At 41.6% G+C, this 11560-nt stretch overlaps 1 protein-coding gene across 2 annotated transcripts; it reads left to right on the top strand.

Moving 5' to 3' along the window:
- The first annotated feature begins 20 nt into the window (after positions 1–20).
- Positions 21–11296, top strand: fam193b (family with sequence similarity 193 member B). 2 transcript variants are annotated; one of them, XM_078260902.1, is made up of 10 exons: positions 21–325; positions 1656–1934; positions 3300–3486; positions 6436–6654; positions 7361–7775; positions 7880–8063; positions 8177–8410; positions 9498–10545; positions 10644–10719; positions 10854–11296. In XM_078260902.1, exons 1-10 carry the CDS (start codon positions 161–163, stop codon positions 10948–10950), a joined length of 2904 nt encoding a protein of 967 aa, XP_078117028.1. In that variant the 5' UTR covers positions 21–160; the 3' UTR covers positions 10951–11296. The 2 variants fall into 2 exon arrangements, with proteins under 2 accessions (XP_078117028.1, XP_078117029.1); XM_078260903.1 differs by having other exon boundaries at positions 9498–10521.
- The last annotated feature ends 264 nt before the right edge of the window (positions 11297–11560 follow it).

The following is an 11560-nucleotide window of genomic DNA, read 5'->3' on the forward strand; positions in this document are numbered from 1 at the left end:
CTATGAACCCCTGAGTGTGCCAGTCCTCCGCCATATTGACTGTTGTCTTGACTGGAGGAGATAGAGAACATTTTGAGGTCCGGGAAGAAACGAAAGTGTGCTCTCCAAATCATCGAAACTGGTGCAAACTTGACCAAAGCGTATTATAAACACCCCCGTAATGGCAAGGAAGAAAAGCAAGCAGCAAGGGGTCGCCCAGAAGGAGCTTGCGCCTGGACAGCAGACCGTAACGTTGCCGAAGAGCCCAGTCTCTCCCGGCGATGCAGCTGACGGTGGCGGGGGAGATGCTGGGCTGGATAGGCTGGCCACTACCAGGGCGAACCAGGTAGGTTAGCTAGCAGCAAGCCAATCGCTGCTTTTAAAATAGGCTAGCTAGCTTCTGAGCTAGCACCTCTCTGCTAATCCAAGCATCCCCCATTGTGCTTCTATTTAATGTAACGTTAGTTAGATCCTGCAGAGGTGAAGTTATATATGCATCCGCTGGCTGATTGAAAGCTATTTTAATCAGTAGTCGTAGGTGTTGAGGTCTCACGTCGTTTGATATGTTAATTAAATAAATAATACGCTCAACTTAGCGAGCAGACTCGTCTACTACAGGCGGCGTTGAGGCAGTGTGTGGCTAGCATTGCAGCCCATCTCCTCTGACGGACAGGTGACATTGTGCCTCGGACAGGTCGTCCCATTTCCAGCGTTTACAACTCTTCATCCGCCCAGCTAACCTTAGCCAGAAAGCTAGCCGGGCTACCATAACCAGCTAGCGTGCTGCAAACGTGCTTACTGCCTGCACTTGAACCCATCCACAGGAACCACTCAGCCAACAGTAGCAAGCTAGCTCAAAAGCTGCTAGCTAGCTAATTAGCTATTTAGCTGAAAGAGATAACTGATTCATAATAGGGCTAGCTAACTCCCAAACATGGTTCGAGTTGTTTTTTCGACTCTATACTGTTGTTGTTTTTTGCTGTACCGCACTACTTTATCGGAGTGTGACAGGAGCTTATGTCAAAAGTTTCAATGCATGCAGTTATCAGCCAGTGATGCCCTAACGTTAGCAAAATCGAAGTCAACCTCAAAAAGAGAATATGGTACGCTGCAGGCTGGACCACTGTCGCCTCAGCAACCAGCTAACCTTACATCTGACCTCTGAGCCTTACAACATGCTTGACTTTTGCTTGGATTACATGTTATACCAAATGTGTAAGATGCCTGTCTAGACACGTCTCATAACTAGAAATATTTCATTTTTAGGCAGATTTGTGTTGTACTTTGTAATTTTTAATAACCTGGTTATCTCTAAAAGGTAATATCTATGACTATAATATACAATGCGGTGTGCAGAAAATACTGGGAAACATCTAGATGTGTCTATAACACAACTGTTTTAGAGAGATTTTGATTTAACATTTCAACTTGAGGACACCTTTTGTATTAGACTGAATTTGTTTTAGCTAATTGTACATAATAAACTGTAAACTGAGTGTATATGCACAAATATAATTATAGATGTGTCTGTTTGATTGCCTACTATGTTTAGTTGGCATTGTCAAATATTGTAAAGACATCTGACCTAATAGACCCTAGTTTAGACCTTTCTTCTAGTGTTTAACTGGTAATCACAGGCTAATACTTGACCTCCTTTATACTCTTTCTCTACCTAGCCTATGCACACCTGCTGCCTCCTGTGCCACCGAGAATTTAAGGACTGGGGAGCAAACTCTGTGAACGGACTCCCTGGGGGCCATGGGACCAAGCTGGCTGACGCAGTGCCCGCGCTCTCCCAGGCCTTATTGCGGGAGGCGCCAGGGCGTAAGCTTGCTGATGCAGTGCCCTCGCTGTCTCAGTCCCTGCTTGGTGAGGTGCCTCTGTGGATATGTCAGAGCTGCTGCAAGAGTGTGGAAGAGGAGGAGAGGCGGAGCACCCAGGAGCAACCCACGCCGGTAAATAAAAGAATGATGATGAAGAATGATTTGGATTATATGTGTGGATCCTTTTCGCAACTTCTTTTTACTACGTTTTAGTTAAACTGTGTTGTCTCTGTCGACTGAGGTAATGTCATCTTTATTTACCGCACAAGGCATTGCATTTGCATGTGCTTACTCACAGAACAAATCTACATGTAGTCTACTGTTTGCCTCTTCAGAAGTAACTTATTTTGTAATTGTCTCTCTGTGGCATATGTAAGGCAGCGGCAGCTATTAACTTTGCTTTCTTAGTTGTATTTACATAAATACTTTACATGAAATGCACATTTTAAAGACTTCTTTATCATCCTTAAGCTTGACTGCAGATTAACATGGTGTTCAAGATATTTTGTTGATATTGGCTTAAACTTGCAAATATTCAAAATAGCAAAAAAGGAACGGAAGGAGTTTTTGAACAGTCCCCTGCAGAGGTTTGTTTTTTGGTTACTTATGATTGATTAATGCATTATTATTATTATTATTATTATTATTATATATATATATATATATATATATATATATATATATATATATATATATATATATAATGTATATATGTGTATGTATATGTGTGTATATATTTTTTATTTATGAAATTCACACAAAAAAACAAAAACAAACAAATAGACAGGACGGAGTAGAACAGAACAAAACAAACAAACTGCCAGCTCACATAAGGCATGTCAATCTGTACAATGACTGAAATGTCCACAAGTGGATTGAGGGTCAGAAATGAGTTTGTGGAACCAAGGCCAAAGCTAAAAAATTGAAATCCTGGAGGATCAAAGCACAATGCCATACAGTACAGTACAATTAGTTCCCAGGTTGACACCTCTCCCTCCTAATATGTTCAATAAAGGGTCTCCAGATCTTAGGAAACTTGGGGTGAGCATTGGACAGAGTATACCAAATTTCTTCAAGGTATGTCCAAGAAACTGTCATTTAGCGATTTTTAAAGCAAGGAGGGGAAACTTATTTCCACTCTCTCAGGATGACCCTCTTTGCTATGACCATACCAAACATTAGGGCTTGTTGTAACCTGATATCTCAGAGAGACCATCAGGGATTAGTTGTCTGCTATGTCGCTGTACAAATAAAAAATGTCATCTCAGAAACTCTTGAGCTTGGGGCAAGAACAGAAAAAATGACCTAGGGTCCCATCATCTGACCTGCACTTATCACTGATTAATGCCTTTTTTAAAGATGTTTCTGCTTGTCTTGTCACCCTCCCTTGAATGTATTACAAGATAATATTGGTAGTTACTTGGTGCCAACATCCAAGCCTATGTAAACAGCCCTGTGATTAACCAATTGGGTTTTCTTTTCTTTTCTTTTATTCAGCTACCATTGTCACACTCTTCCTCCTGCAAGTCCCAGAGCTGTGGGAATGGTTACCCGGAGCAAAGTACTGTGGATTGGGACCCGAGTTCCTTCCTGTCAGCCCACAAACTGTCAGGTCTCTGGAACTCTGCCCACACCAATGGAGGGGAACACTGCAACCACAACACTTCTTCACACTTACAACAAGGTATGTCATCAAATGGTAAAACACAGCTCCAGAAAACATTTAATGACAGTGACAGTAATTGCTGAAAACATCACAAACCTAAATTTCACGCTGTGTTGCGAGTTTCAGTTTTGTGAAATGGACAAAGCCTTTGTTAGAATCAGAGGTCTACAGATGGCTTGTTACCTTACAACTAGAGCTGGGCAATATATCGATATTATATTGATATCGTGATGTGAGACTAGATATCGTCCTAGATTTTGGATATCGTAGTATGTGTTGTCTTTTCCTGGTTTTAAAGGCTGCATTACAGTACAAGTGATGTCATTTTCTGAACTCACCAGATTATTGTAACTGTTCTATTATTTGCCTTTACCCACTTAGTCATTATAGCCACATTACTGATGATTATTTATCAAAAATCTCATTGTGTAAATATTTTGTGAAAGCACCAATAGTCAACCCTTCAATATTGTTGCTGTATCAATATCGAGGTATTTGGTCAAAAATATCGTGATATTTGATTTTCTCCATATCGCCCAGCCCTACTTACAACCTAAGCAATAAATGTGTGATACGTTTTTGAGCACTTTTTCAGGTGTTGTCTTTTACTTCTTAGAAGAGCTGTACTTCCTGTGGTGCATAGAGCTCAGTATAAAAGGTTAAAGTCTTAAAAATTATTTAAGATAAGCTTGTGGTCAAAAACTACCAAATGCATTCGGATGTTGGGAGATACATTTTAAAATAACAGACTTTCCAGTGAAGGTGATTTGACTAAATCAGAGAATATGACTTCTTGTAATTAATTTAATTTAATCCTCATCGGAGAACAGTTTACTGTTTTGCGTAGATATGGAAGTGTCCATCACACTAATCAATTCTCCCAAGATCTTAAGAGCTACATAAACTACAGAACTAAGTATTTATTGCATGCCTGGACAGTGTTTCTTTTTGGATTTATTTATTTATTTTTAGCAGTGGGGCGGTTAGGGTTAACGAAAAGTTTGCTGATCCCAGACTCCCCACCGGCTGGCAACCAGCCTGCTGTGACCGCAGCGGTTTGCGCTTGCTGAATTCAAGTTGCTACAGCAGCTATCTGGAGGTCTGTCTCCAGAGCTGCCGCCTGCTCTCCTCCCGGTGAAGTAGTCTCCTAGTGGCAGGAAGTGAGGCAGAATGGGATGCGGGGTGCGCTAGCTAGCTAAATGTATTCATCAAATTCAGTGCCCCATGTTGCTATTTTCCAAGATACCGTAGCTGTCTTATTTTGCGGGTGCACATGAGTGCGGTCTCAATGGGAACACAGCCATCAAGGCTTTCGTCCCTGTTTGTCACTCTGCCTGAAGAGAAATGGTTGTACTTGCGCTGTTTATTTGGTTGTCATGACTTTGCCTCCTGTCACTGTTCCAGTTGCTCACCCTCAAAGTGGAAAGAGAGCATACGACCGTTTGTTTGAGTTCAGTGGAGCGTACAGCTCTGCAGAGTCGTGTAATTGCGACTTCATGACCTTTCATAAAATTCTGAAGCAGTGGCGGCAATAAATGTATAAACCGAAACACAGCTGGACTTGCAGACCAATATAACGAAGACTCAAAAATGGACCCTCGAAAACCCTCTGTCATGGAGTGGTGAAAAGTGATCATCTTTCACACGCATTGTAATTTGTTTCTTGAAATATTTCAATGCGCAAACCTCCTCCAATGGAATTCTGATATGGTGCATTATGATTCCTGACTCTTCATGATGGATATTATAATTGTTTCCCAGTAAAGCTGGTCATGAAGAATGAAAAAAGTGGAAAATTGAGATGCACTAAGAAGTTTTAAATTGAAATTGAACCATGGTGTATCTTAGCCCAATTCTTTCAACACATAGTATTACAGTAAACATATTTCTTTCTTTGTCATTTTACTGTTCAGTGGTTTCATAGGACTGTATTACAAACCAACTCCGATGCACTACCTAGCTATATCATTTACTAGCCATAAGAGGAGAACTGAATGTGAAAGTGAGACACTATGTTTTATTCCTGTTTCTTGGCTCCAATCAAACCAATTTGTAGAGGCTAGCTGGTGCGTAACTGTGGTTGTATTTCTAGTTTAGCAAATACTCCAACGGGTCATGATGCAAAATTGCATTTAAACTAGTGTAAGTAGTTATACATGATGGCATATGCGGTCAGTGTGTGAAGCTGTGCCCTTCTGCATGGGCAAAGTTACATTCAAAACGGTTCATTTAATTTGAGAAAGTGTGTTGATGTTTGCTGGTGACCAATTGTGTGTTTCAACTAGAAGTAATATCAAACATTTGTCTCAAGTTGGATGTACTTCATTACATACTAATGCACAAGTTTAGGTGGGTTTTATTTTAGTGACTTGTATCAACTTCTACTGGCAGAAGAGAGTCCCTTTTATACAACAGAAATCGTATGTTAAATAATTAAAATGTTGTAGTACTACTTCCTCATTTTTATTTTAGTTAGCATGAAGTGGTTTTATCCTTAGGGCTTAACAATGTCTTTCAATGCTGGTTTCTTTCTCATAGCAGTGAGAAATGATCACCATTCGACAGTTAAACATGTCTAAAGATGACTCCGAAGAGCATGGAATTATTTTTACAAAACATAAACCACAGTCCAAAAAGTCAGTGTTGAATTACCTTAATCTCAGCACCTGGAAATTGTTAAGTCAAGGGCATTGATCAAAGCTCTCAAACTCTCCGAGACGTTATGGTGATTTTGTGATATGGACAGTAAAAATCCTCCAATTTCCCCCCTAAATCTTTACACCTTTTTGTAGGACATTTTAACATCACATACCAACAAATGAATTGGTAAATACTTTTTGAGAAGTTGTTCTTTAACCAAGCTTTAGTGTTGGGTGGCTCTAATCAATACGAGTATTTCGCGTTCTTGTAACCGTTGTCTTAAATCGATCAATTCCCTTTCAAATTCATTCCTTTTTTCATCTGTAGGTTTAACACCGGGATCAGTCTGTCATGAGAAAAGAGGTCTTCATGAAGCGCCTGGGAAATCTGCTAAAACATCGGTGACCAAAGTCTGTCCCTACAGTCACCCATCCTCCCAGAATTCCAGTGGATCTTCTGCTGGGAACCCCCTGTCTACCTCAGCAGACCTTTGTAAGACCACTCCCAAGCACTTCAAGACCATGTGCCGTCGACCGACACCACCAGGTATTATTTTCTGTGACTCTTAGGGTTCAGTGGCATTTTATGAAATTGGAACCCAGTATAGAATCCACTTATCAAGCTTAATGTTTAAAAGATCTCATTGACTCTGCAGTGTTAATAGGAATATGTAAAGAGATAAGATATGAAATGTTGAACTTAAAAATGCATCTGACACATTTCAGTAATAAGTGTAGTTTTACTCACTTGAGTTGTTGTTTTTCTTTTCTTTTTTTAAAAGAGTAACTTACTATTATGGACACCATCATTTAAACAAGATTTACTATATTGCACAGATCTCGTTTGTAGATGGAAAAACATTTTTTGTACTTAACAAAATTGGCAAGCCAGTGTTTGTATTTTAATTTGAAAGTAAACTTAGTTAATCTATAGAAAAGTGGACAATTTAGGCTACATTATGACATTAGTGGTAATTGCATTAATGGTAATTGGCCTACGTGTGTGTGTGTGTGTGTGTGTGTGTGTGTGTGTGTGTGTGTGTGTGTGTGTGTGTGTGTGTGTGTGTGTGTGTGTGTGTGTGTGTGTGTGTGTGTGTGTGTGTGTGTGTGTGTGTGTGTGTGTGTGGACGTAATTAGGAAATCCCATTAAATAAACTTGCGGACCAGAACGCAAACTGATGCACTATGTAAAAAGTTGGTTCAGTGTTGGTGATCTTGAAGTCGTTTTTTTATTCATGTTTTTCACTGTCCAGGTGAAGCCTTCCACCCCAGTGACCATCATCAACACACAGACTTGTCGGTACCCCCCAACAGTCCCACCGGCCTGTCTTCCCAGCATTCCTCCCTCCTGCCCCCGAAGCCAAACTCTGGGCAGCACGCCCATGTAACCTCCTCGTCTGGCACCGGTGTGGCAGCCCACTCTCCCTTCCCCCCGCTGGTCCCAAACCTCCACGGCCCTACAGCCAAACTCAATTCTCCCGGTCCAGACAGCCCAACATCTGTCCATAAGCCCAGCCCGTGCAAAAACTCCCACATTCCTGCCGTGAACACACAACACAGCAAACTGGGCACGTCTCTCATGGGCTGTAACCATCCTTGTAATGGACACAGTGCGGGAACAGTGGCCACTTCAAATGTGGGGGGCCATCTGACAGCTGGGGTCTGCAGGTTAGTAATACTATCTCAGCATTGTTTTGAGTTTTCGTGAAATTGAGAAACCATTTCTGTAGCTGTGTTGATTCAAAATACAACTGCCTTCTGATGGTTTGAAGGGACCAGGCATGTAAGGGGCACAAAATGACTAATGGGACGTTGTGCCACCCTTCGTCTGAGCTGGAGGAGGGGGAGGATGAAGATAGCAGCTCTGAGAGGAGCTCCTGCGCCTCCTCTTCCACCAACCAGAAGGACGGGAAGTACTGCGACTGCTGCTACTGCGAGTTCTTTGGACACAATGCGGTACTTTGAAACTTTTTAAGTAGTAATTAAGAGTTCCCTTTGCAATTACATGCGTGTTAAACATTAAACACCAATGCTAACATGACATATTTTGTTATGTTATTTGGTCACAGCCTCCAGCTGCACCAACCAGCCGTAACTACGCTGAGATCCGAGAGAAGCTCCGCTCACGTCTGACCCGGCGTAAAGAGGAGCTGCCTCAGCGTCAAGATTCAGATCTGACGGTGACTGGTGCCATCGACAACCGGGACGTAGATGAGCTGCTAGACTTCATAAACAGTTCTGAGCCCAAACCTGTCAACAGTGCCAAGGCCGCCAAAAGGGCCCGGCACAAACAAAAGAAGAAGGTGTGAAACAATGTGTTTGAATGTTTGATTGATTTTTTTCATTTTCATTTCAATATGTTTGATCTAATGTACAGGGCTGGGTATTGGTTTTAAGATTTTGATACCAGTCCAGACCAAAACCTTATTTGATACGCTTCTTAGTAATATTAACATGTATTCTTCAAAACCTTTTTTTCATTTAACAAAAGAAGCCATAGTAATAATATTAAGTGTTGTCTAAACCCAAGCCCCCCTCTACAAGAATTTAGCCAAATAGAGTAAAATTGCCAAAATTTAGATTTAAAGTTCTAATTGATTTCAGTCCAAACAGCTGTATACACATTCGGTTTGCATTAGCTTTAACTTAGTCTGGCTCACCAAATGTGCAGTGCTGGGATACAGCCTGACATCCCTCCCCTCCCGCTATCTATTTTTGCAAAATCACGGTTGCTGCATCCGGGGCTTCGCGCCGCCCAGAATGATTGTGATTGGCTTAAAGAAGTAATAACAAGCCAAAGTGGTTTTATTTTTTTTTTCCCTATCCCAGAATAGATAAGTGGTGCAGCCAGACCTCACCCTAGCACTGACACAGCGCAGAGGAGATAGGTCAATAACTCAATACAGCTCTATTATGGCATTAATAGAGTGAACAGTAAACAATAAGGCTGATATCAGTGAGATTAAATAACAAACGGTAACAGTGGATTACATAAATGCATAATTTCCTGCAGGTAGACTGTTTGAATCCTGTTTGGAAATGAAGACTACTATATAGAGAGGTAATTGCATAATGTATATTCAGTGAATGGCTATTGCTAAAACAATTACGATAATTACCAAAAAGAGGGGTTTGATTTGATGTAAATCTTATGGATTATACTTTAAAACCAGGAACTAATTTAATTTAATTTAAGAAGAAGTAAACAAGATTAAAAGTCTGACCAGACATTTTGATGCCAAATTTCAGTAGTTTTGATACTCGGTGCTACAGATACGTTTTGGTCAATACCAAAAAGAAAGTATCGAGGTTTGATAATTACTAATATATAGTCTTCATTTTGTGTGTGTATCTGTTCACGCTGTTAAGCCTGTACCATTTCTGTTTCAGGAAAAAGCTCAGCAGGGCATGGGTGCTGCAGGCAGTGACCCCCACTCCAATCTATCTGAGCCTGTCGACGACGAGCCCATCCCCGATGGTCCAGAAGCCAGTCGGTTGCTCGATTGGCCTCAGCTGGAGCTTGAGCGCGTCAACAGTTTCCTCACCAGTCGGCTCGAAGAGATTAAGAACACCATCAAAGACTCAATCCGGGCCTCGTTTAGCATGTACGACCTCAATCTGGATGTTAATGACTTCCCAAAGAAGGCAGCCACGTTGGAGGGCAACCATTTACTGTCCCATCTCAATGGTTCCTCTGACCTGCAGCAGATAGACCTTGACTTGGCCCCTCTTTCACTGGGAACCTTTAAGAGCCACCTGGACCTGGTAAATGGATGGGAGGACACGACCGCCGTCTCGTCCCCTAATACCACCAGCACGGCATCGGGGCTCACTGCTGGGTCCAAGGACATCCAGCGGTTGCACACTACCCCCAGTCTCTCAAAGCTCATAAGGGTTCGGTCCCCAGAAAGATGCACTTCCACTGGATCTGACAGTTTGCCACAGGTGCCAGCCCACGCTACAGCTAAATCGAATGAGGATGCCCCTGATCCCAAGAACACAACAGTTGGGAACGGTGGTGCAAAGTCTAAGAAGAATAAAAAGCAGCAGCAAAGACAGGAGCAATCTGTGTCCGAGCAAAATTCCAACAAACCAACCAAAGCTGCCTCCGGGAATGACGCACAGAAAGGCAACGAGTGTAGAGAACCGTCTTCTAACGGCTCAAAATCTGGGAACAAACAGCCCCAGCACTCTGCAGACAACCAGAGAAATGGGCCCAAGAAAGCTGAGGAGGGCAGATCGTCTAAACATGCAACAAATGGTGGCCTCTCAAATTCACAAAGAGGGAAAGGTGACGCAGAAACACGAGGTCGATCTGAGCAGGATTTAGAAAGCAAAGCTCATCCCACTGTTCCAGCAAATGGGCAGCAACAGCAGCAAGCCAAGGGGAAAAATAAGAAGAACAAGAACAAGGGTGAAAAATCCAGCAGTGCTATTGGTACAATAAACTATCTTTGCCACCGTGTGCAAAATTTGAATTGTTTCTTAATTTGTAATGTATTTAGCTAATGTCTAATCTTTATCCGTATTCCCTAGATGATGTATTTCTCCCTAAAGATGTGGATCCAACAGAAATGGATGAGATTGATCGGGAAGTGGAATACTTCAAAAGGTAGGCGTAACATGGCAGTGTATCAGGATACTTAAAAAAAAAAAAACTTTGAGCTAAACTGTTGTATTGATAACCCTTAAACTGAGCATTATTTCTTCCTCCTCTTCCTGTTTGTCTGTCTTTGTTCCCTCTAGGTTTTGTCTTGATTCTGCAAAACAAACTCGCCAGAAGGTAGCAGTGAATTGGTCTAACTTCAGCCTCAAAAAGGTTCCTTCCAATGCAGCTCAATAACTTGGACGAATACCAGAAAAACAACCACACACACCACAAACTCTTTCAGTAGAGCCCCATTTGGCCTGAGGCCTTCTCTCATTCCCTGTTTTCTTCTCTTCCTTACTACGCCAAGGGACCCTGGTTCAAAAATCATACTCTCCATTCAGAGGACTGAAACATAACTTGTGGCTGACAAGCCAGGGATCATTGTCAAGGCCAGCTCTACCCTTTGCTATTATCGCAGTGTCCACTAAATGAGAGGTGCAAAAATGGAAAAAAGTCTGTTGAATCCACTGCATCCATGTGCTTACGTATGTAGTATGTAAACAATTACCTTATATGAAATAAATGTTTTTATCACAAATCTGAGACATTTTAAAGTTAATTTTAACGTTTAACTTCTGAATTCCAATCAATTCAATTTGGTGCTTACTACACATTACATTCTGCATTGCCAGTTTCCCGCTCACTACACCAGTCTCAGTAGACACCTGAGACAATTTGTCTTATACTGTACAACTGACAAAAAGGAGCACAAGACAACATTTTGACCTAATTTTAGAGAAAAACACTTGTACCCTCCTCCTCTGCAGGAGGCAATGGTGACAACAATTGCACTGTTTTTACT

The sequence above is a fragment of the Sander vitreus genome, chromosome 10 (assembly GCF_031162955.1).
Source record: "Sander vitreus isolate 19-12246 chromosome 10, sanVit1, whole genome shotgun sequence".
NCBI lineage: Eukaryota > Metazoa > Chordata > Actinopteri > Perciformes > Percidae > Sander > Sander vitreus.

Bases quoted from the DNA above. Each gene is read 5' to 3' on its own strand.
- fam193b (XM_078260902.1), top strand. From the start codon at position 161: ATGGCAAGGAAGAAAAGCAAGCAGCAAGGGGTCGCCCAGAAGGAGCTT. The intron at 326-1,655 runs GTAGGTTAGCTA...TTCTCTACCTAG, and splicing joins CCACTACCAGGGCGAACCAG to CCTATGCACACCTGCTGCCT. The intron at 3,487-6,435 runs GTATGTCATCAA...TTTCATCTGTAG, and splicing joins TTCTTCACACTTACAACAAG to GTTTAACACCGGGATCAGTC.